The sequence below is a fragment of the Eurosta solidaginis genome, chromosome 1 (genome assembly GCF_040869045.1).
Source record: "Eurosta solidaginis isolate ZX-2024a chromosome 1, ASM4086904v1, whole genome shotgun sequence".
Lineage (NCBI taxonomy): Eukaryota > Metazoa > Arthropoda > Insecta > Diptera > Tephritidae > Eurosta > Eurosta solidaginis.
Window position 1 is genome coordinate 279,944,366 of NC_090319.1, and position 27,501 is coordinate 279,971,866.

Here is a 27,501-nt window from a genome sequence, read left to right on the forward strand (position 1 = left end):
TTTAAGCCGCGATGCTAATAACTCAGCTTTGTTTTTTGATAGATTTAAGTCTCTTATTAAGTCATTGAGATATTCAGAGTTGATGAGATGTGGTATTCCTGGTTCAAATTGAGGAACAAATTCGGAATGTACGGATGCAGATGAACTCGGTGTTTGAAAGCTGCCTTGAGGGAATAGTTGCTTTTCCAACACAGGTGGATCAGGTACAGGATTTTGTTCCGAATGTGGTACTGGAGCGGATGTCGATGGTAGTTCCGGATATATACATAGTTTTCCTTAAACGTTTCCCTGTCAGTGGTTTCACTACACAAAATGTTAAAATGTCGTGTCATGATTACTCGGTTCCCTCCAAATCCTCAGCACTGCGAACTTCATGGCTCTCTTCTCACCCTGGTACCAAACTATAATAAAACATAAAGCATTTCATAACAATTTCAGTTATTATGCAATTATATATGTGTAGATATTTGTATATATATATGAAACAGTTAGTACAATAAAAAGGAGAAAATAAACTTACGCTCCAGAATGCTTCTGCAAGAGTTACATGAAACATGTGGAGCCCATTTTTTTGTCCTGGTTTTTAACAGGTAGACCGAAGTAGGCTAGGTAGGTCTCGCAAATCCTCGTGTTTTTAGTTATATCAAACTTTTTGTGTATTTTAATACATTCGCCACATATATAGCAAAACGAATTAGCCGCTCGTTTACAACTTCTCGAAGACATCATTCCTCTGTGATATGCAAAAACATAGTATCGCCCACAACGAGTGACCCAAGAAACGACAGCTTCTTAAAAAAAATTTTACTTACAAAAACGCTATCAGGTAGCTGGCGTGCTCTATTGCTAGGCCTGCCAATCCGTCAGCGAAAGTTTCGATGGGTTTCTTAATATGTACTTAACGAATTGCCAAATCTACCTAAAATCATGTGTATCTGGGACCTTTTATCTCCTTTTTACTGTTTCTCAGCCACATTTTTTTGGTTTTTTATTAAGGTGAGTATGTTGTGCTTTAAGTAGATATTTTTTCGATGCATTGATGCATCGCTGCATCAGGTAGCTACCCGCCGCCCTCTATCGACCGAAATAGCGCGAAAGGACCTACATTAGCCTGGTGCAAAAATGCAAAATTTTCAAATCGCTATAACTTCTACAAAACCAAATATTTTTGATTCGTAATTGCATTTTTTTTTATAGAATTGAACATAGAATCCGAATATATAGGGCAAAACCCATGTACAAAAAAAAATTTTTTTTGTTGACCTGTGTAATTTATTATAAAAAGTAAATACTTAGCTAAAGATTTCTTGTTGGTTGTAGCCGGTGTGCTGTAAAAATATCTGTTTACTAAAAAAATGCTTTGTTTTATTCACTATTAAAAAAACATTTATGTAATTGTTAAGAAGTTTTTGCGACTAACAGCCTAAGTACAAACTAATAAATGTAAAAAAAAAAATCCTTCACAGAATCTCTTTTAATTTTTTATGTTGCATGAATTTTAAACTTTCTCCAGCTTCATTTAATGTAACTATCTCACATTTCCTCATAGCTCTACCTTACTTCCTTAAACAAAAAATTTAATCCTACCTATAAAATTTTATTAATATTGTGCTTTTTTATTTTACTTTTTTCCTTTTCTCCCCACTTTTTTTTTGGAAAAAATATAAACCAATGCAAAAACCAAACCCCCTGGCACGTTGTTTCACCACACTTGCAGCATTCATTACTCTATGAACTGCTGCCGTGTATTAAAAATTGCAGTCCCTCTATCAGTTCCAATACAATTCCTAGCACATCATGGCGACAACAACAATGGCAACAAGTACTCACACAAGCTTTATATAGTCATGCATTAAGCGTTGATCCTGAAGATGAGACAGAGAGTCCTCTAGCAGGCAACAGACAATCAGGCACCACCTCAGCTTTAAAACTTCTGCAAAATCAACCACTGAACGTAAATATCGTAAAGAGTAAGGACAACTACAATTTCGTACACGCTTATGAAATGGAGCAAGAAGTCAAGTTACAACAACAAGAGCGTGTGAAAAAAATGCATACTTTACCAGAGGAATTAAGCATCTCCAGTCATTATTATTATTACTCAAATGATTCGTTACGTAGTTCAGATCGTGGTAGTGATAATATATTGGTCACATTCGATTATGGTTTTAGTGATTCATTGCTCGAAGGTATATCACTTGATGATCTAAGTATGGAGAAGAAGCAAATGCAATTACCGTTAGCAACTAAAAGCAAAGTGTATGGCAGAAAAGAGGAAGATGCGCTAAATGTTTGGTTATCCAACAAATCGACAATGTGCATTACGGATAAATATGAAGATGATGATTATAGTGATAGCTGGGAACAGCAAGTTGACGAAGCAGATGTCGACAATGATAAAGGAATGCAAATTTGGTTTAATACTGCGCTAACACGTAGTCAAAATGAGGAGGGAAGTTTGAATACGTTTAATACATTTGGCGCTGATTTCAAAGTGCATCACATGCAACATCAACTTATGATCGATGACGCTGCAGAGGAGAGTGATGTAGATGAAAAAGATCAAAGTTGCAATTTATCGTTGGTGGCGTTTACTAACGATAGCTCAGAGCGTAGTCGTAGTGCAGCCAGCGCTAACAGTTTTTACTATCAGCATTTAGGGCACAGTCAATATGATGTTAGAGAGCGGGTCGCCGTGTATGAAGAGGAAGTAGAAAAGCCGAAATCTAACTCCGTAAATTTGCTAGGGTATACAAAAATTGATAATGTGTATGAGATAGAGGAATTTTTTGATAGCTTGAATTGAGAAAATGCATTTTATGAAAAGTTTATAGTTATATAGATAGTTGCAGCTCTAATTTTGAAGGACACCTGCTGTATCTCAAACCGATTACGTTGGACTTCCATAGAGTTGGTTGGATCAGCTGTTTTACACGAATTTTGCTTGAACATCAAAGTGGTTGTTCCGCAATTTTCTTTTTATCTCATGATCTATTCATACACGAGGGAACTCTACAGTAGTGATCAAACTTTGGTCTCATAATTTAAGGCATTTACATACGTATATACCACTTTTATTGTATCCAATCAAAAATATTTATTTACTCGCAACCACAACATTTGATTTGTACATGATATATAAAACAAATATCGCCAGTTCGACTGTTGAGTGAAATGTCACCATATCTCAACTGCTGTTTCGAAAACGACCTATCTCAAAATGTTTCGAAATTCGGTGTTCTGTCGAGTAAAGGTGATGTTCCACTCAACAGTGAATTTATAACAACACCCTTTAAGATGTATGGGAACTTAAAAATTCTCTAACTCTTTCATTTGTTAAATCTGTAAAAAAAAAAACCGGATCATTGGTCCCACCAACAGTAAAGTGTGCCACCGCACAAAGTTGGTTATTCCCAAGTGCCCCTGATCCATCATCTCCATAACCCAATTTACTTCCACTACATCCAGCACAAATGATTTTGTTTAATATAATAAACTATGATTTTTTTACAATGGTAACGGCATTGATCCTTTTGTATTATAGGTATTATATTAGTTTTGAGAGAACATTGAGAACCTCTTTCAGCGGAACCCCATAGACTAGCTTGCATATTCATGCCCGGTGCTAAGTCGGTATTGCACAGCGTTACATGCTCTACTACACTAGGCTCCGATTTAAAAGGTTGATCCACTTTAACCAAAGCTATAAACATCATTCCTTGCTTATACGCAGGTTCACAAATTACACTGTGCACTTTGCGTTGTTAACCCATTCCATTGTTTATTTCACTTAAATCATCTACACCAGCTAGAACGCGAGATCTCAACTTTGTCCCTCGACTACGCAATCCGCGACTGTGACCACCAAATTCATAGAGATTAGGAAACCAGGGCATTGATACTCGGAACCTTTAAAAATTTATACCGAATGTAAGCTGTCCTTTATGTGTATAGTATTTCCACTTATAACGCAAAATTGCGCATTCATATATGATAAGAGGCAGCGTAGAACGACAGAAAGGATAGCGATAATATTGCGTGAATTCATTTCAGTTTAAGAACTTTTGCATCACTTTTTAAGTATAAACGAAAACGGAGCCTACATACATTTTTTTTGTCGACTCCGAACGGAATCTGCAGGGCAGTTGAATATCCACTGAGAAGCTTTTGAATAACCTATTGTTTTAAGGCGACTTAAGTCTAGGTAAAAATTCGGAACTTTGAAACCCATTTTGTTTGAAGTCTTGATTCAACGTGTTATATTTGAGATCAAATTTTGATCATATGAAAAAATTCTATCATTGGAGTACACTTTTTCCAAACATTTACGATAATGCAGGTACCTGCTTTTCTGAGCTAAAAACTATTAACAGGGGGAGAATTCTTCTTCTGTGAAACGATGGAGTGCAAAATTTTCCATACATTTGAATAAATTTAATTTTACCACATGACAAAACAAGAATTCTCTACCAGAATGCGTTTCTTAAGTTTCGCATGCTCAAATCCTCACAGGTACCAATCAAATGGGATTGACACGCTTTTTCTAGAACCATATTAGCTAATTTTTAATATACTAAAGAGCAAGGATCAATCCAACACGGCTAATTTTTTTTATGATTCTTCCGTCCAATTTATTTTTGTTGTTAATGTTGGGTTCTTTTAATCAGCCTAATTTAATCAGAAATATAGATATTTCTTCGATGATATAACAACAATAAGTTTTGAGGAATGTTTATCAAAAACAAATACGTCTTCTACTCACTTTGTCATGAACATGGCTCAACTATATGGTTGCATCATCTCTACAGCAACAACATACCTTCTTTCAGATTGTCAAAATCTGCGTGTTGGTGTTAGGCGAATGGAATGGAATGAAGAAAATATTGTCAATGTTTTGGTTTCATTTTGAGTTGCCATCTCTTTTTGACAATCCCTACTCCAGTGAAATGCAAAAAAGAAAATCAGCTGATGAGATGAGCCAACCATATATTTGAGCCATGCTGATGAATGATGTGTGATGAATGAGTTGAGCCATGGTCATGAAATTACGCAAAACATACTTATATACAAAAATTATTCAAAATTATTTAATAAATCAAATAAACATATCTAACTTGATAACTTGTATTGTTGGTAATGTACTGTACTTCTTTTTTCTTGGTTATTATTGTTACAACTAATTTATTTAACAATTTATCGATATATCCTTTAAACTCAACACTAACATACACACATATACATATAAGCAGTATACACCAAAAGAAATTACCTTTCTTAGCTCTAATTATACGTTTATCAAATTTTAAGTTAATTTTTATTTGGAAATCTTTCTTTCACGTACCAATTTATGTTTTATGGTAATTATAGAGCACTGAACGAGAACATGAAGTTGCAGCTATAAATAAATTTCGCGAAATTTTTTTTTGATTATTTATGAAAAACTTTCATGAATTTTGTTACTGGCAATTTGTAAACTAATCTCCGGTTCAACTATATGGTTGGCTCATCTCTACAGCAACAAAATACCTTTGCTCAGACTGTCAAAATCTGCGTGTTGATGTTAGGCGAATGGAATGGAATGAAAACATAAAAACTTGCCATTCTTGTGTGTTGTAAGAAAATATTATCAATGTGTTGGTTTCATTTTGAGTTTGCCATCTCCTTTTGACAATCCCAACTCCAGTGAAATGAAAAAATAAAATCAGCTGATGAGATGAGCCAACCATATAGTTGAGCCATGCTAATCTCGAAAATATTTTCGAAAAAATTTGAAAGTTGAGAAAATTTAACGAAAATTTTGAACTTTTTATTTAAAGTTTTCTGAATTTTTTGTTTGAGTATGCAATTGAAAAGCCCAGTCCATGATGCAATAAACAGGTGAAGTCAAAATTACAAAATGGAGTCACATTTAACAATACTCGTCCTCATAGATATAAGTGTTGCTTCTTAATTTATCTACCGCATTGACTTTTCCAGTATCAAAAAAATGCCTTTCTGAAATATAAAGTAATGTGCTGGAAAATAGCGTCTGTGGTTTGTATCTCCCTTTTGTGTGAGGGTTTATTTCCTTCTTCTGAGAGGAAATGGAAAAGTTTTAGTCAACATAATTGAATGGATCTTCAAAGTCTCACAGTGTCCACAACTAAGGAAGATGGAAACATACTGCTGACGTAAGTGACATGATTGAAGTTTTGGAACAATATCACGAAGCCGAACCTTCAGAGTATCACATTGTCAACAGCTAAGGAATATGGAAGCAGACTGTCAATGTCAACGTCAGTGAGATGATTGACGATCTGGAGCAATATAATAAAGTTTCGGATGAGTATCAGAGAGGCTTGTAATACGAAAAATCGGCATTGATGGTAAACCGTCACAAAACCCTCATTTATCTTGTAAGGTAGGCTTATTGAGCAGAAAGAGGTGGCTGGTGTATTAAAATATATATCGGCAGAGGTTTTACAACAATGATGCTTCAAGAAATCAGAGCTTCAATCTCACTACCACTCTTAATCTTATCCCTTTTCTTAACTTAATATTATCCCTATTGTTAAACCCTTTTACTAATTTGTCTCAAAACATTACCCTTATTCTTACTTTAAATCTCACTCTCAATCTTTCTATTATTCTCTTTACTTTTCCGACTTGCCTCCAAGGTTTTCTACTTTTTCCTTTTTCGTCTGTTATCTCTTCTTCTCTTCTTTCATGTCTTCGTTTCCAATGTGGAGACATATCGAGTTCGGCGTTTTTCTTTACATAACATTACTAAGGTCGTAAAAAGTAGCTAAATAGTACCAAACATTTTCCCTACCTACTACTTTTAAATTTATGACCGGATTATGAGAGCCGTCAATTTTTTGTTGTTGTACTGCTGACTTCACCTGTCTGGTTTTATTGCGTCATGGGCCAATAAATACTTGTCCCACATAATTCAAGTTGTTTTTGTGTATTTTTTTTTCGAAATTTGATAAAAGTTGGCTTTGCTATTTCGAATGTTCGCTGCTATTTTTTCGTCGCTGTGTGTCAAAAGTTCCTAACTCATAAAAAAATACTTTTGGCGCTAATAAAGCACATTTTGTTTAAGTAATTTTTCTTAAAATAATTCATGTATTTGTGTGGAAAATAATAACTTAAATTTACTTAATTTATTTGTATTAAACAATTTTGGTTGCTCAAGAGAAAACAAATTTAAGCAGCAATACAAAATTCTTTCGACGTTGGTCTTTAGTTTTTTTAAGCCATACTTTAATATAATCCTAGATTTATAAGAACTATGTATGTATATATCCTTGAAAAATAGCATAATCCATATTTATTTTAAGAATAAAAGAAAAAAGTTCATAATAGAGAGCACTAGTCTTAAAAGCATGCGGGTGAAAATTTGCTAATTGAATCGACTTTTGTAATTGCAATATAATCCGAAAAACTAGTTATACTTTTTTATAGATATGTCATTAAGTACATCTGCATTTTTATGTAAACGCACTTTCTGCATAGAAAGAAAAAACCTGGCGAAATCAACGGAAATTTCTATCAATTTTGTTCAATGCAAATAACTGGTCAGTTTTGAATTGACCCTTTCAACAGTTCAACCGACTAAAAATTTATCTTACGTAAGTCATAGCTTTGCTCTGTCACCATAAGAATACCAATTCAAATTGGTAAAATTGCATAAGAATACCAGTGAAAGCTGTTAATATCACAAAGATTACTGTGGCACCTTAGTCAGAAGAACAAAGTAGAGTATTGAAATGAGCGCTGAAATCAGTTCTTTCAGCAGAAAAATCAGTAAGGTCGATTGGGAATCTCTAATTTTGGAAGAAAATTGTTAACTTGAGTCCATCAGTTTCTCTTCTGTTAAAATGACTAATCAAACGTATTGTCTGGAAAAAAAATTTAATTAACCATAGTCAATTTAAACGAATGCTGGCTAAAACAAGAACAAACCCGATTTGTTGATTTTACTAGCGTCATTTTTTTCGGTCTGCTTTACGGTCCACTTTGAATAAAAAAATGGTTTGGTGTTGGTTTCATTTAATTTTCTCCTTACATATTAATTTTGTAATGAAATAATAGTACTACTGGGCAATTCACAAGACTGTCGTATTCATGTAAAATTTTAAGATTTGAGTTCTTTCCATGGTTTCCAATATAAAATTTATTTAAAGCATACCACTTACGGCGAATAGGACACCTTGTGAATTGCGTAAATGTGTACATTTGATAAGCTTGATATATACATACATACAGACAGAAATACGCGTACATGCATACATTCGCCTTTTTTAATAGATACAACTTTATTATACAGCCAATAACGTTTAAATTTTACAGCAGCGAATAGAAAAATAGCCGTAGAAATTTTTATCCAATTTCGTAAATCAAATTCTTTTTCTACTTTGCAACTGAAACTATGCAAACCAATCTCAATAAGGCTTTCCAAATAATTCGAAAATTCGAGAAAGTCTTACAAAAATTTGCAAGAGTTTATTTACAGTTTTCTGATTTTTTTTAGTATGCAGTGTTGTAGCTTAATCAATTTAAGTCAAAGTACAAATTTTAAATCCCTAAAAATTTGCATTGAATTTTAATAATTTTCTCCCCAAAGGTGTTTCAGATTTTCTACTAAATAAAAAATATAGTTATGCGGAAAATCTAATATACCATTTCATTTCGTTCTAATATATCAAAAAATCAGAAATCAATGTGAATTTGTAGGCATCTATAACTTGTACTTTGTTGGGCTTGAATTGATTGGGCTACAAAACTGCTTGCTCAAATAAATTCTGAAAACTGGAAAGAAAATATTCAAAATTTGAAAAGAAGAATGTATCTGTCAAATTTGTAAAATATGGCCACTACTATTTTTCTGTTCGCTACTGTACTTTTCGTCATTAGGACTTGTATAGCGAAAAGTTTCTTAATCAAAACTATAATGTAATTAATCGTACTACGAAATATTTATTATGCAAAAATCTAACCTTAATTATAATTATAAATGAAAAAAAAAAAACAAAATAAAAATATTATACATACATATATAAAATAAAAAATGTACATATATGACTATTAGTTTATTTATTAGGTTTTTATTTTTTTGCTCAGACAAACGCATAAATTTAGAGAAGAAAGCGAATTATTATGGGTGTTTATTATTATGATTATGGTATTAGTTATGAATTATATAATATTAAAGAAAAAATTTATGGCTATTATATAATATTTGTATACAACAAATTCAGATTTCGTTTAGTAAGTGACTAAATAATGTAAGCATACATACATATGTACTTCTGTGAATAAGAAAATATGTAGAAGCAAATTGAAAATGTAAGATATAAATAATAAAATGTGAAATATATAAACAAATGTTTTTATTTTCTATTTTTATAGATTTGGTAAGTACGAATATTAATTGAATATATATTACAATGATTTTCCGTCATCCCTTGTCTCATTTGGTTTCGAAACAAACCGGTTTCGGCGTTGTGCCCCCATCAGGTCAATTTTCGTTTGCCTTGTATTAATAGTTCGCAGCTACATGACCAGGTATTGTCAAAATAGGTGTTTGTGTATGTATATGTGCTGTGTGTTCATTCAGAACCGAGGGTGGTTTTTTACTGATCGATGTGTGGCTGACTGAGGCAGGTAGATGTCAGTAATTCTAGTCTATATTCTATAAGAAATTGTGTTTGTCTGTTCGTTTATTATTCTACCGTCAAATGTTTTCTGTGCGTAGATTTCCATATTTTCGATTACGTTCAGACGTCGGCATTTTGTTTGTATGTGAAGGGCCTTGTCTGTTTTATAGATGTTGAGGAACGTTCATTTTCGACCATTTGGTTCGCGATGCTGGACTCAGGTATGATGTTTGGATTTCGTGTTTTTTTTTTCTTGTTATCTCTTTGTTGTGTTCTCTGAACCGCTCTCTATTGCCGTCCTGTTTGTCCTATGTAACAGTGTTGGCATCTGAGGATAATCTTGTATACGCCGTCTTAATGTTTTATTTATACTCAGCGTGCTTTGCGCACAGAGTATATTAACTTTTATTGGATAACGGTTCGTTGTACAGGTAGAAAGGAATCGACATAGATATAGACTTCCATATATCAAAATCATCAGTGTCGAAAAAAATTTGATTTTGCCATATCTGTCCCTCCGTCTGCCCGTTAACACGATAACTTGAGTAAATATTGAGATATCTTCACCAAATTTGGTACACGAGCTTATCTGAACTCAGAATAGATTAGTATTGAAAATGAGCCAAATCGGATTATAGCCACGCCCACTTTTTATATATATACAATTTTGGAAAACACAAAAAAACTGATTATTACCTAGAATGTTGAAATTTGACGTGTGGACTGATATTGAGACTCTTGATAATTTTTTTTTTAAATGGGCGTAGCACCGCCCACTTGTGATAAAATTAATTTTACAAATATTATTAATCATAAATCAAAAAACGTTAAGCCTATCGTAACAAAATTCGGCAGAGAGGTTGCCTTTACTATAAGGAATACTTTGAAGAATGAAAAATTAACGAAATCGGTTAAGGACCACGTCCACTTTTATATAAAATATTTTTAAAAGGGTTGTGGACGAATAAAATAAGCTATATCTTTGCAAAAAAGAGCTTTATATCAATGGTATTTTATTCCCCAATTGGATTTATAACAATAAAAAGGAAAAACTTCAAATTAAAAAAAAATGGGCGTGGCACCGCCCCTTTTATGACAAAGCAATTTTCTATGTTTCAGGAGCCATAACTCGAAGAAAATTAACGGATCGTAATAAAATTGGGGATACAAAGTTTCCCTATAGTAGAAAATATTTCTAGTAAAAATGGACGGGATCGGTTAAAGACCCGGCAACTCAGATATAAAACAAGTATAAAAGGGGCGTAGACTAGAATAATAAGCTATAACTTAGCAAAAAATTGTTTTGAATTAATGTATTTCACTTATCATGTTTTATTGTAAGAGAAAATGGGGAGACATTTTTTTTAAATGGGCGGTGCCACGTGGTATGTAGAAAAGTAATTTATCTGAAATAAAATGTGCAATTGAACTCACGCCGAGTATATAATGTTCGGTTACACCCGAACTTAGACACCTTTACTTGTTCGCATAGTCGTCCAAGTGTTAGTATTTTCCTTTGCATTATTTCTCTTTGGTTATCCATGAATCCTTCTGAGCTCTAGTAGGCTTTTTTACATCCGCTGTTTGCAGCAATGTTATATATATTACTTCAAGCTCTCTCTTATATACATACTTCTTGTGTAAGAGGTGTCTTTCATGCCTATGTACTATGCCCTAATGCTGCATTTTTATGCTGTTGGCTTTCTATATATGTCGCAGTCAAATCTATTGGCAACTTTATCAATATTAATCCTGAGGTTTGGACAGTTGATTCCTACGTATTTTTCAGTTTAAATTGTAAGTTTTATGTTCCCGTCCTCCTTTTTGAGGTACTCCAGTACTAGCTCTTCGGTATAAGTAGTTAAAGTGCATAATATCTACATATATAGCGTAAAATGACACGCCTAATTTGGATTTCAGTTCCTGTATGTACTATTCTTCTAGGTTTTGCATTAACACTTCCACAAGAAAAAATTGTTAATTTCGAGAAAAATTTACGAAAATGTCGAATTTTTTGTTTAGAGTTTTCTGAATTTTCGAGTTGCAGTGTACATTCGTAAAAAAGTTTCGATAATTTCGAAGTTTTTATTTGTAGTACTCGGAGTATGCAGTATTGTAGCCCAATCAATTTTAGTGTGACAAAGTTATAGGTGTATTGAGTTTTGATACATTTTTTTCATTCTTTCTTCCATACGAAGGGCCTTTACCATTCAGAAAAAAAATTGTCAAAAATCAATGCGAACTTCGATAGACCTGTAACTTGTACTTTAATTAGGCTAAAAGTTGCATACTCAAAAAAAATGAGAGAATTCCAAATAAAAAGTTGGCAATTTCCATAGAAATTTCGAAATTTTCTAGAATTTTCCAATTTTTTCGAAAAGGCTTTGGCTTTGGTCTGCATAGTTTCAGATACAAAATTAATGGAAGATTTTTCTTAAAATAACGCAAATAAAAAAAATTAGTTTAATAGACGAAATTATTGCTTTTTTCTGTACGCTGCGGTATATCTCCAGCTCTAGGACCTGAATCAACATTTTTCTACTCCAAGAAACACTGTGCTTGCTTCAAAGTATTGAAGAGCACGGCCAAGTCCACGGCACAAGATTAACAAAGTTGGTGTTATTCAGCCCTATTCTGCATTTCGACTTGGATTGGAATTTTTTCGATTTGGTGATTTTGGTATTCTGTGTTCCAATCTCTTTCGATCCAACTTCGAATCGTTCGATTTTGTGTATTCTGCATTTCGATCGTAGTTCCGTTTTTCTAAGTTGAAAATTGGTTGGCGGAAAAATATTTTCTTTTTATTTTTTTATTAATTTATAACAGAATTTTAGCAAAAATATAAGTAAAACTTGTTGAGAAACGTAAAAGGTTTGATTATGATTTTTTTTTATATGTTTCCAGGTCAAAAACAACATGTCGATGTCGAAGTCCTTGGACGTATTTGCCCCGCAAAAGTATTTAACACATACTTGAAAGCATCCTTATTGAGTCGAAAGTTTTTTTGAACCTAAATAAGAAAATAAGTCATTAAACTTTACCACTTTTAAGTTAAATATCTTACAATTCACTCCTCTCAAATGGATTACACAAATCTCGCAATATTTGCCTTTCCATTCTCGCTTGGCCATTTTCGTATGCGTTGCTTTCCAACTCCACAAATAATGCCGATGCTATTGCTTCCATTATAATAGACAGCTATAATTTGTCTGTTTGTTGGGTCCAGTTATATGCCAAAGCATGCTGCCGGAGTAGAGGAAGTTGAAGCGAAAACGTAAACAATCCTTGCGGAAAGAATAAATAAATCTTCATAAAGTATTTTAGGCCACTGCAATGAAATTAGCATCCATAAAATTCAGAAAATGTCAACTATATTCGTGCAGGAATCCGTTTTAATAAAACTTGGTGGCCACGGCAGGGAATTGGACAAAAGAACAACAAAAACACACTTACAATTATGAAAGCTCTTCACTCAAAAAAATATAACTCGGCGGCAATATATTCTATTCCTTTTCTTTGTACAAAATGGCTTGGATAATAAAATATTAACGTTTTTCAGTGTTTTTTACAAATTTTCTTTAATTTATTTTGTTCCATTGTTCACAAAGAATAGGGGTAATTACTAAAAGGAGAATACTGTATGTACGCTCATTATGTACAGCACATTCTTACAAGGCATTGATTTTTGACATCCCAGGTTTATAAAGTGGGTGTTGCCAAATGTAGGAAGTGAAAGTGTAACACTATGGACACATTCAGTCTAATTTAAGTCCGTACGGAACAACTTGCTCAACCTAAATCAACTTCACACTTTTAGATTTCTTTTCACAAAACTTACCTTTTACAAGTGTTATAAGGAAATAAAACCCTTTTATTTAAAGTTTCGAAAGTAATAGTCTCAATTTGATTTATTCAAATTTTTCGAGTATTTCTTCACAGTACGAGTTTTTATTTTTCTTTAGTATTCAATAATTGAGATTTTTTATAAACTAATTTAAGTATGTGTAATGTGTTTATTTCTTCGCGTGTATATATACAAATGTCTATTTCTTTCTGCTTCTGAGTGGCTAAAGTTTACATTGGGATGTGTTGTAAGTCTTTTTTATTTGTATCTTATTGACCACTTTTTTGTACCGAAAAAAATTTCATTATAAAAATTTTCATCAAAATCAGAACCTTTAACCATATTTAAAAAAAAAAAATGAGCCTGACCCCCTTAATATAGCATACTGGAAACACATATTAATCGTAATGTATCTGTAGCTTATTGAGAGTTAAAACGAAAATTTACCAAGGAAAAATTACGACAGCTGGAATGAAAACCCTTTACTTAGTTACTTTACAAAATATATGTAGGGCCGCCCGAAATAATGGATCCAATTGGAACCGGATTCGAAGTAAAATAAAGGATTTTTGAACGTCGCAATAAGCGATAAATTCAGGTGTTCCATTTTGAGGCAACATTTTCTTTCCATATCCCATTTCTAATTCCGCCTCTCATTTTTGGGGCGCACTATGTATAAAACACTTCCAATAAAAAAATAGAATAACAGTGTTAGGAGGAAGATATGGTTTAAGGGCGTGGAGGGTTGATATACACAGCTTTAGGGCAAATGCCAATGACGGGACAAGCGATGGAAATAATCAAGCCTTGTTACATTTGCCTTAGCGGGCAGGAATAAAGAAGTAAGTACCAGGATGGGAAAGGAAAGAGCCTTTAGTCCTCCAAATTGAAACATGTGCCAACGGGTTGTAATATATCGGCTTAATAGGGCTCTACGAAGGTCATCTAAATCCAGCGAAAAAAGTCTCACTCAGTCTCAAACGCTAAATAAAATTGATCACGTTATAATCAGATGCTGCCTGAGAGGTAAAGTACCCGGAAATTGTGCCAGATAATCTGGCGGACGACAATAACCCTCAAGTTAGGGGCAGCAATACTAACAGCAACCTGGTAAATTACGCGCAGATCATAATTAACTAAGTTATAAAGAGAATACCTTTCTTCATCGCTAAATAAAAAATGTCTCTATCTGCGTTCCACTATGGGACTAGAACGAAGTGAGAATGACATTATCCATCCAGTTGGTAAAAAAAGTTAAGTTTGCACTAGCTGATCCTCACATTCCTTTAAACTGGGCTTGGTCAGTGATAGCAGATGTAGGAAGTGCGGGTTGGAGGAGGAAACGATCGAGCACGTTCTGTGCTCTTGCCCTGCACTTGCCAGGCTAAAACTCCAGCTATGAGGAGTGATACAGCTGTCAGATCTAGAAGCAGCAAGTGGCTCAAGTCCTAGGAAGCTTCTAGTATTTGCCAAGAGGACGGAGTTATTTTATAACATAGGTCCTGGTTTTTGATAGGGTTTTTCAGTTTGGTCGTTAAAACAAACTTCTGGTAACACTACGGACTCAATCGGTCTATGTGAGGTCCTCATGGACCGGCCAGTTCAACCTACCTACATACTAGCTGATCCTGCTAGGTGGACTTAAGCACCGTCGTGCCTTTTTGGGCTTCATCAGGTCGTTTTCAGAGCTGTTAAATCTACTATCGACCGTTTTTTACAATACACTTAATACTGAAAGCTTCGCATGACAAACAAATCCACTACACCATTTCGTTTTAGATCTGTAAAGTTAAGCGGATTCGCGGAAAAATTGTCCAATTTATCATACTGTGCTAGGTAGAACAGAGCACTGCGGGCCCTTGATGGGCTTTGTCATCATTGCGCGTTCAGAATTACTAAACCTTGTATCGACCAGTCTTTTTCGATACCACAAATACTGAAAGGACTCCTTTACAAAAAATCCAATCACTCCAATTATTTGTCGATCTCAAAGCAACTTTTACTGGCACTGAAAAGGGAGCTGACTTTATGCAACATACCTTGTTTGATGTTGCTTGCAAAGTTACCTGACGTTAAGCAGTACCATCAGCTCCATATGGATTGGGAAGAGCCTTTCGAGCTATTCGAAAAAAAACGAGGCTTAAGCCAAATCGGCTTCATATTATAGGAGCTTGCAGATATGAAATTAGTGTAACGAATAAAAGGGCAAAATGCTACGCTGGCTTGGTCCAATTACGGATATTATGGCGCAATAAGTATACGATAGCTGCCGTATTTGGTAACACAGCGATGGAGATCTCCACCGATTAGGGAAAGGCAGCAATATATGAACTTCTTTAGTGCTCCCAATTGCCATCAGTTATCAGAAATCATATATGAATGGTCAAAATCAACTAGACAGTTAATGATGATCAAAGCAAACAGATCTCCCTGAGGAAAGTACAAAATGAACCGAAACACGTAGGAGGATAAAGGAAAACTTTGTTTTTACCTAACCACCACAGCCCAAATAGCGTCTATATAAAACCTAAAAGGTAAAGAAAACATGATGAAAACAAATGAATACCTCGAAGTGGCTCAATTTCAAATTTCAATGCAAACAATTTCATTATCACGATAAAAGTCCGAACGAAATGGTGTGTTTATTTTGTATATGTTGTTTTTAGAATCTGACTGCTCGTTCAGAAACAGCTTATCCTTAACTGTGCCTGAAAAAGCAACTGGGTGCTAAAAAATTACATATACAAAATAAGCACTCCACTTCGTTTGGACGCATAAGCTGTTCCTGAACGAGCAATTGGGCGCTAAAAAATTTTACAAAATAAACACGTCACTTCCTTTGGATATAAATATCGCCTGAATACGGCACACCAAATTCTAAATTGTATTTTTATTTAGTTATAAAGTTGAAAATGCCTAAATTTTCAATCGAAGGGCTGCAAATACTAATTGGGTAAAATTTTTTGTTATGAAAATTCTCTGTGTTAAAAAAATTTGTTGTTTTTCAACTATTGTTGATTAGTTTTATAGTATTTGTGTGATGCATGTAACTACAGATTAGACAGCTCGTTAAAAATATTGATTTTTCTATTGTTTGATTTTGAGGATTTCTATTTTCCATGCTCTACTTTTGGCGGGAAAACGCAAATAGTTCACCAATTCAATTATTTAATTTTTTTAATCAAACTTTGTAGATTCTTCACCGAACCACTTTGTTTTTAAATATTTTTTCTAGAAAATTCTCACAGTTACTATAAAGCAATCTGTTTTTCTTATACTCAATGCAAATAGGGTTAATTAACGCACACAATTTTTTTTTTCATTTTCTAAATTTTTTTTTTGAATAACTCTTATTGCAAGCAAAATATTTTAATTTTTTGTTTAACACAATAAACGTTGCTAGAGCATTAGCCTTCTTTATTCGTAATTTATATTAATTATTGTGTTTATTATTATTAAATTTTTGTCGTTTTCGACACAATTTTAATTTTTTTATTTTTTAATTCACGAGCACTATTTTGTTCTTAATATAAATTGCGAAAATATTTGTTTTTCTTGTTTTTCCGCTTTCCAGAAACTGCCCATACAAATTGCTTACTGAAATTATTTTTTTCATTTGAAAAATTTATTTATTTTATATCTCGAATTATACTTAAATATTACAAAATTTTCTGCTATGTTACAGTTTCCCAGCAACATTTTATATGCACTGAATAAAATATTTGTATATGTAATTTATGATTATGTATTTTTTTGTTTATACAGCAGCGCACGGAAAAATAACAGTGGCATTTTTATCAAATTTCGGCAATTAAATTCTACGCTTCTTTTATTTTCAATATTTTAAGGAAAAACTTCTTTAAGATTACAACTAAAACAATGAAAACCAATCTCATGTTTTGGGAACATTTTGAAAAAACAAATTTTTAGTTCTCTGAATTTTTCTGAATATGCAGTTTTGTCGCCCAATCAAAAGTCGTATTGATTTTTGACAATTTTTTTGCTAAGTGTGTTTGAACATTCTTTCATGTAAAATTTATTGAATCTTTTTCTTAAAATATCGAAAATAAAAAAGGAGAGCTTAGTTTCACGAAAATTTGTTAAAATTACTTTTGCTATTTTTCTATTCGCTGCTCTACGAGTATATGTGTATGATAATTGTGTTTAGTAATTGCTAATATATTTAATTCCTTTTTTTTATGCCGCTTATATCGCTCATTTACTTCAATAGTGTCATAACTTAAAAAACACAGTTTTCCAGGAGAGCATTTTCAAAGATTTTAACTGCCATATGTTGCGGATATAAAGGCATATTTTCATTTGTATAGCACGTGGTCAATTTTTACCGGATGACAAAGAGTTTTTTATACAACATGGACCATGTTATTGGGTACGTTTATATGTTATTAAGCCAAAATTCATGTTTTTTGAGTTATCACACTATTGAAGCAAATGAGCGATATATCAATAGCTCCGTTATATACTTATTGTATTTTTTTATGTATTTAAGTATGAATATATTGAACAATTTAATTACATTTTAAGTTTTTTGTTTAATCCGCTTTTTCATCTCAAAACTTCCCTAAATATACTAAATATGTAGTTTATATTCTTTTATTGGCTTAGAGTTTTTTGTAAAGAGTTTAACAAAAGAGTCGCAAAAGGTTTCAAATATTGTATCCCTTAACGACTCCTCCTACAGTAAGTATAGCACCATATAGTAAATGAAACATTTCCGATAGAGTTCGGTATTATACGAGCATCAGAAAGTAATTGGATTTTTGTTTTATTATTTATTAAATATTTTGAATATATATTTCAAATATGTAAATAATGTAATATATAGTAAGGTATGTATGTATGTAGTTAAGAAATTTGTATATATGTAAGTGTTCCATGTACGTATCTATCATGCGAGAATTTGATGTATGTACTTATGTGCACATTTTCGAAGGAAAAGTTATAGAAAATATTATTTTTTAATTATTTCATTCACTAATTTTTTAAATATTTGCACCTATGAGCAAAGTATTTAATCTACTTCACATAATTTTACTGCACACTTGACTATTATTTTTGAAATAATTATTATTGGTTATTAAAGTAAATTGTTTTATAGTAAAAGGCTATATATATGAAGTTTGAAAAAAGGCTCGAGATAAAGTTTAATTTTAATAACTTCCAAACGCCATAACTTAAAAAAATTGAAATCTTAACAAAACTTAACATTTTGCCTTTAGTGTCTTAAGTGGTATATTAAAATAAAGTAAAATTAGCCCTTCCTTCTACGCTCATTAAAAGCCCCGTCACATAAGCAGTTTTTCATATAGATGCGTTTTACCCAATCTTATGCATTATGAGTAGATTGCACGTATATTTACGGGGAACGGTAAATTGAGCGACATTGGCGCCATCTCACATGAAAAAGTAGCCAACTTGCAAACTTTTGTTGCAAGCACAGCGTAAGAAGAAGAATTTGATATTTGCTTTGGCTAAGGGTGCTGGCACACTTTGCAAGTGAAATTACTTTTCCCCCTCGTTTGTAACTTTTCTAACATTTTTTGCAACTAAGTAGTGCAATATAACAAATGAATACGACACAAAATATGTTAGCAAGTATTTTTGTTGTATAGAGAGAATGTTTATAACAGTGCTGGCGAAATTTTGTATGTGAATGGGCAAGGCGAAATAAAGTTCAATTGCCAAGTCTGATGTTCCTTCAGATTTATAAACGCAACATCTTGGTTGAATGCGGCGATGTTACTGGAAAGCATAAGCTTGCGTTAAACGCACCTATATGAAATATTCCATTGTGCCGCGTCCTTAAAGCAAGCTTATTTCATACATAAAAATACAACTTTCACTACGTATCTATGGTAAGATAATCTTTATCAATTTTCTCGAAATTACCTGCACATTTAACTTGTGTTTTTAAGTTTTACTTAATTGCTGCTTGCTGCTCAAGTTCCAGAACAGAATTTTTCGTCTCAGTACGTTGGTACTCGGTTCAAATAACACTCTAAAAATATTGTACTGACATGAGTTCCGAAACGAAATCTGTTTCAAGAATATCGATACAAATTTACCACAGCCATGACGTAGATGTACCATAAGATGGCATGTCAAACTATATAAATCGCACTATTATAATAATACCAATTAAAATTTAAGAAAGAAATGGCGTGCAGTTGCGAACGTGAAGTGACTGTGGGTGGCATTTACAAAGCAGAATTTCAAAAAATGTTTTTAGCTTTGTATGAATACCATATGGGCCATAATGGAAACGAGTATGGCCCCTCGACTCACTAAAATTTACATCTCTAGACTTTTCTACTTGATTTTGGAGGGTATTGCCATGCACTGTAAGTAGATTATGGGATATGGGACAGTATTTTTGATATGAGTTAAAATTGAAACTCCTTATAGTCGTTTATATATATATATATATATATATATATATATAAACGACTATATATATAAACGACTATAAGGAGTTTCAATTTTAATTCTTTATTGTGTGAGTCGTTTACCGCTCTATATTAATTATTTAGTTTTGATATGAGTTATAATTTTTTCACTTATTCTTATAAAACTAAAGCAAACAAATTTAATTTGATGTTTTGCTATGTGGGTCAAGGTCTTCAAACTGAGATGGAGGGTGTGTTGGAGCTGCAGTTGTTGCCGTCCATTATCAACTTTAGCAATACTTCTGTTATTATTTGGCGGCTCGAACATACCCGGAAACGTTCCGTCTTCAAAAACGTTTCCAACTTTTAGTACTATCTAACTCTGGAAAACCATAACTGATACCAAAATTTTAAACACTTTTTTTTATGTAATTGTAACAAAAAGTTTTTAGCTATGTTCTTTGTTCAAAATTTTCACTTTCCACGAGTCTTATAAAATTTGATTGAAATACTCTCTATTTCGTTAGAACATTGTAATTTTATAGCTTAACCGTAAGTTTCTTAAAACTAGATCGCAAGATTCCTCTGTTCACAACGAAATTTTTCTCTTTATTAAATGCATTGTGCGACACCTAGCAAAATATTTTGTCAAATGTGACACAACTGCTAATATATTTAAAAAAATAATCCTAAGACAAGTACAAGATGGGCGCATAGCTTTGTTTTCTTTTATGTGGAAGAAAATCTTATATACCCTTCGGAAAAACACTGCATGGTTTAGCTATTAAATGTTTGCAAGTCTCATGTAAATTATCACAAAAAAAAAAAATTAATTGACGAAATTCGACAAAAGTTGTCACTATTATTTTCCTGTTCGCAACTGTAGATATCTTTTAAGAACGAATAAAAAGTAGTATTAAAGACAAGCGGCATTTAGGCAACGAGTGATTTCAGCAATATTTCTATATAAAATTGGTTTATTTTTTTCCCGTATATTGCGTAGTACATTTGTATTTTCTATGACACCTTAAAATATATTTTGTATTTTATAATATTTATATACCTTTTATATTTGTAATCATTTTGGCTTTTATATATTTTTCTGTTTAACACCAAAAGCTTCATAAGATTCGGTTTGCATATACAACAATTTCTGATATATTCACATATATTTTCTTTGGTTATGATTTTATGTTTGTGGAAATATTGAATGTGATTGGATATATGTAAATCTTCTAGTAACACTCGTAAAGTTGATTTGCGCCTTTAAAAACCGTCAAACACGTACTCAGAGTATGAAAGGAAACTAAACTTTTCGCAAAGGAATCCAACGATTCATCATTCAGACACGAATAATTCCGACCATAAATCGACTGCTGAGTGGAATATCAGCATATGTATGTATATCAGCTACCGTTTCAAAAACATCCTATTTCAGATTTTCTTTCAAAAATCTCAGCTCAATATCAATACATTTTGACATAACTGGGATATTTATGAAACAAACTCTGAGATAGGGCGTTCCTCAACCGAATGCTGATAAAGGGCGTTTTTGAAACAAATTGTGAATTAGGGCTTTAATCAAACGTTTTCTAACCTATAGCCGAGATAGGGTTATACTCCACTTAGCAGTCGACATAGTCTCGACAGTACGCATTTTGGAGAAAAATTCCAGAAAAATATAAAATTTAACGCTTAAATTTTTACCTATTTAGATTTTACAAAATTTCAAAACTGAATACTAATCAATAAATAAGGGACCAAAAACATTCGACTTGTGCGTCATTTTGACTTTGACATCATTACATAACAAAATATTTTGCTATGCATTTGCCACGTCATTAGTTAATTTTTTCTTTTAACATTGAAAAACAAATTTGTAACTATCAATGCAAAACAAAATGTGAAAAGAAATAATTTTAAAATTAAAAGTTGCTCACTATCCGTTTATTTTATTTCCTATGGAATACGTTTCCCATACATAGAGATAGGAAATGGGTAAATACCCAAATGGTAATACCCGGTAAATTGGGTATATATGGTAAAAATGGGTAAATACCCAAATATTTACGCAAAATGAGGGTATAAATTATGTTTTAGGAAAAATGGCAAACAAATACAGAAAATTAATTCGCCTTACAACCAATTTGTAAAATTGGAATACAAATATTTATAAAGCAGCCCAAATACTCAAATTTTAACACATCCAAGTTTACATTATACTAAAATATGTATTGATTTTTGAAATATAATATTACATTACTCAAATTAAAATAGTATTTAGTCAATATCGCTGAAAGTTTCATAATCCCGAAAAGAAGTATGGGGTGTAGACTGTGGAAAGCCGGTCGTACTTCATCGAATCAGTTTGTGCTTTCATCCTCGTCGGCATCAACTTCGCAAGAAGTATAATTTTGTCGTACACCTCTGTTGAAAAGGTTCCAATTGTGTGATATGAAACAAGCTTTGCCGCATTATCTATTGTTAATCTGTTTCTTCTTTTGGAGTGAATAAAACTTTGACAGCTGAATGAGCGTCAGTTGCAGCTGAAGAGAATGGAGCAGTGAATATACGAGCTGCTATTTTGTTCAATTCCGTGGTCGCGCACCACTTGGAAGGAGAAATTTCTGCAATGCTGTCCCAAATAAAATCTGCAGCCCAAAAGCACTCTCTATACTTATAGTTTGCTAGGTCCACCTTAGAATTTACGATAAAGTTGCTACTCATATCACATATAAATTACACTGCAGTAAGATAATCAGATGAACTTAGTTCAAACCTCTCCTCAAAGTAACATAATAACTGTTGCTTCTCATCGTCATCAATAATTGGTTTGTTTGCGCAAATATATGTAGATTTGTTAAATTTTATCAACATTCACTTTTGGAAAATAAAAACAAATCTCTATTTTCAATGACTTATACATTGAATTTCTGACATATAATTCCAACGAACCTCGATGCAAATGCTTTTGAAAATTCCCAAAAAAAAGGTAGATAAAAGGAATATTCCGGGTATTTTCTCGGTATTTACCATTTTTCAGGGTAGAATCCCACCTCTACCCATATAAAAGGACAAAACTCTGAACTCTGTTATTTTTTCGTTTGAAAATGGAAATATTTTTTAAAATAAACCAAATAAAAACAAGTAAGGGTGTCTAAGTTCGGGTGTAATCGAATATTCTCAGCGTGAGCTTCAATTGTACAGTTCATTTCAGATAAATTACTTTTCTACATAACACTTGGCACCCCCCATTAAAAAAAAATCTCACTCAATTTCTTCTTATAAAAAAAACTTGGTAATGGAAATACCATTGATACAATACTATTTTGCGCTATTCTAGTCTACGAACCTTCTTTTATATAAAAGTAGGCGTGGTGTTTAACCAATCTCGTCCATTTTTACTAGAAATATTTCTTGCTATAAGGAAACAACGTATTCCCAATTTAATTACGATATGTTAAATTTTCTTCGAGTCATGGCTCCCGAAACATATGTAGAAAATCGCTTAGCCGAAAAATGGCAGTGCCACGCCCATTTAAAAATTGTTTAACATTTTCTTACTTTTTCTTATAATTCAATTTAGAAAGTAAAATACCATTAATATTAAGCTATTTTTCGCAAAGGTATAGCTTGTTATATTCGTCTACGACCCTTTTAAAAGTTTTTAAGTAAACGTGGGTGGTCCTTAACCATTCTCGTAAATTTTTCTAGCAATATTCACTGCGATAAGAAAAATATGTGTGCCCAATCTTATCACGATTCGATAATTTTTCTTTGAGTTATGGCTCCCAAAACATAGAAAATTGCTTAGTCATAAAAGGGGCGGTACCACGCCTATTTTCAAAAACTTTAATGTTTTCCTATTTCTTATAATTCCATTTGGGAAAGGAAATGTAATTGATAAAATTATCTTCTTTGCAAAGATATAGCTTATTTTATTCGTCCACGACCCCTTTAAAATCTTTTATGTAAAAGTGGGCGTGGTCCTTAACCAATTTCGTTAAATTTTCTTCGAAGCATTCCTTATGTAAAGTCAAGATCTGTGGTGAATTTTGTTATCATAGGATTATCGGTTTGATTTATGATTAATATTATTTGTAAAATTGATTTTATCACAAAAATGTTTTAAAAATTTTATCAAGAGCCTCAGTATCCGTCCACACATCAAATTTCAACATTCTAGGTTTATTATTTACTAAATAATCAAGTTTTTTGTGTTTTCCAAAATGTTATATATATATAAAAAGTGGGCGTGGTTATTATCCGATCTCATTAATTTTCATTGCCAATCTATTATGGACCCAGATAAGCCTGTATACCGAATTTGGTGAAGATATCTGAATATTTGCTCAAGTATTGTGTCGAATGTGTTTGGGTCTTAAGAGTTTTCTGAACTTTTCTTTTATTTTCATTTTCTGAGAGAAACAAATAAAAAGAAAATGTATGTGAGTGCTTATTTTCATACTCTGATCAAGTTACTTATGATTATTGCCTTATAAGTTTTTGTTTTCTACTTTAATAATTTTTATTGAGAAAATCTTTGGAGAGTTAAGATTACAGACTTTTATAAATAAGTTGTAGGTGGTCAATGTTTGGTTGAAAGAGGTTTTTATTTATTGTGTGGTCGAGTTAGGAACTATTTGGAAAATTAGCCTGTATTGAAAACCGATATTGAAAACGTACAAAGTAATTATCACGTGTGTTCGCTTATAAATATTTTTATTATTATTTACTCAAATTACTTATTTTTTATTTGCTAAAAATAATTCTTGTTTTTTTTTCTTAAAACATGACTTTCTTTTGGCTTACCATTTTTCTTTTTCAAAACTACACTTCGCGATATGCACTCTAATTGAATTTAAGAACTATTTTTTGTCACATGTGTTATTTAAATATTTGTATGTTTTTTGTAATTATCTTAAACTCAGTTTGCTAATATTTTGTATTATTTCAAAAACTAATGTTCCATGAGCTCTACAATTACAACATAACAATACACTTTATAATAATAAATTTTATAATTCTTGATCTTTTACTATAATGAATATAACTGTTAACAAGAACGTAATTAATATTCAAACTATTTTTTATATAATTAATTTTTTCAAAAATATGTGCATACATATGTATATGTTCCATTGCTCTATACAATAGTATTATACGAAAACTCTGTATAATGGATCTGACATGTATTTGTTTGAAGACTTACCTTCAGGTGTAATAATAATACCAAAAAACAAAAGCACAAATACCTGGAAAGTGATGCTATTTTTGTGATAGGCATAAACCTGCAAAACAATGGATGGTACCATCTGCAATGATAGGATGATGTATATTGATAACGGGGTTCACTGGACGCAACCTAGCAAAGGCGTTTACCGATTCTATGTGGTTTGCCTGGGGCCTCCTTATACTTGTCCTCCTCTTGGAGGAGGGGCTAGATAAAGTTCTTTGCTAGCGTGTCCAGGATTGTGAAAATGAAGCAAACCCCATTTTTTAGGAGCGATAGTCGATAGGGAGTTTTTCAAGAAATGTCCCAATTTTTACATTTTTCGATATGTATTTTCTCTCATAAATTTTGATTGGATTACCCGATCCATGTACAGTTTTAAAACACCGTATTTTGGGCGTTTTAAATCGTAAAAAACTCATATATTACGCACATTTTGTGGGAGGTTGAAACTGACCAGAATTTGTAATGAGATAGTTTACGATAGTTTTGAAAATATTAATAGTATTTTTTTAACTGTTGAAAATATCGTAAAGGTGGAAAGTAATTTATTTTCAGCCTGGATGTACTGCCGTCGTTATAAAGAATGAAGGTATAAGCTTTGGAGGGAATTCGGTGAATAGTGATACAAGTTTGAGGTTCAGAACTAGACTCAAAGTACATATTGGAACTAGTTCGATAGTAGCTTGATTTTCTTCTGGTCGAAAATTGACAGTGGAAGAATTTAACGTTGTTGTTGTTGAAGCGACAAAGACACTCCCGGAAGGTTTTGGTCTATCACACTGAAACTTTCTTCAATTCATAGCACGTAGGCTAACAAATCGGTAAAAAAGGCGCCCATAAGAGGCTTGATCTAAGCTATGCCAGACGTGAGGCCCATATTCATATATCTTTTTAAACTCGAAATTTTCTAGGCACTCTGACAACTTTTAAAATTATTCCATGAGAAAGATTATTCAAAGCTTCTCGCTTCCACTCTGTCCTCGGCCTTAATTGGAAATCGTTTGTTGCAACAAAAGTTGAATTGGAGTTTGTTATATCAATTCTCAAAAAAGAAAGTAGCTAAAATATTTAAAATTTTTACCTGGGTCGGATCTATACCAAAAGGGAATTGACTGCCCTATTTTCAATGCAGATAGATATGAAGTTGATCAGAACTATTGTAACACGGAATAAAATCGTACTAGAATGGACATATATGTAGGTCTGGGTCGGAACCAACGAAATAGTGCCGACAAGGGTACTAGATCCAAACTGTATATATATTATCTCCAGTTGAGAACTGTCGAAAAAGTTACATTTAATAAACTACATAGATCTAAACAGGGGACTTTTTATCTTGCTTCCATCTCATAGGACATCGCAATGTTAAATGCGTCAATCTAAAGAAACCCAGCAAAAAAAAAAAAAAAAAAACAATTTGAGACAGTCGTGTCAAGCGAAAGTTCTGCACTACAGGTTTAAGGACTAGCTCCGAATTGATGCCAAACGCATGCAGAGCGGGTCACTTGTATCAACACCACTGAAATCTTAGCAATAAGTATTTAAACTAATTTATGTAATGCTGCTACTTTTTCAGAACCACCTATGACCAAAGCAGTTACCCCCATCGTGTTAGGGGGCCTAAAATATACCTGCGACAGGTATGCCTGTCGTAATACTCAAATTATACAAGTGGTTGTGTACCGCAACCCTATAAAGGGGTTGTATACAAAATTAAAGGTTCTCTAACACAATTGTCAAGCTCACCTACCCGTGCGAATACTGTTTCTTTAGCAGACGAAGCCTGGCGACCCCAAGTTTCATGGAACTAAGGGGTGGAGGACGTGTTGGCTTAGAAGGTTCAATGTGGTCATATTAATTCGTTCCCGAGACGGTCGGGCTCGTACCTTAATAGTGCTTGTTACCGGAACGTTCCGGATATATATGCGGCAAAGTACCATAAACATTGATAACACTCCCCGACACCTTGCGCGAGTGTCTTTATCGCTATAACAACAACAACAACTAAAGAAAGAACACAGTCAAAAGTTTTGCAATGGTGGGCAATTTCCATCTCGTAGGACTTCACAAAGTTAAAAATGTTAGCTGTAAGCACAGCGAAAGATCAGAATTAGAACTAGTACCGTATCTTAAAGCGGGCGATGCAGGATTGAACTGATAGTGATTAAATTCGTATCCTCTTTATTCAGTTCCAAAGAAATAAGGTAATATAAAAATGAAATATAAGCAAGGTAATTTGCTAGTAAGATTTTCTGAAATAAAAAAAAAAAAAACACGATTTTTGTGTACTTAAATCTTTCAAACACAATACACTCCAACATAGGAGGGAAAAATCAAATGAATGAAAAAACCAAATAAAATAACACAAGATAA

General features: G+C 32.7%; 1 protein-coding gene across 10 annotated transcripts in view; it reads left to right on the forward strand.

Moving 5' to 3' along the window:
- The window catches only part of jvl (javelin-like), a 404,687-nt gene extending 395,324 nt beyond the window's left edge, over positions 1-9,363 (forward strand). For 9 of the 10 annotated variants that reach the window (XM_067760920.1, XM_067760923.1, XM_067760924.1 and 6 more), the window contains one exon: positions 1,718-9,363. In XM_067760920.1, coding sequence (XP_067617021.1) covers positions 1,718-2,806 — 1,089 coding nt within the window. In that variant the 3' untranslated portion in view covers positions 2,807-9,363. The remainder of the gene's footprint in view (positions 1-1,717) is intronic. The other variant, XR_010948924.1, reaches the window with a different exon arrangement.
- Positions 9,364-27,501: the final 18,138 nt, after the last annotated feature.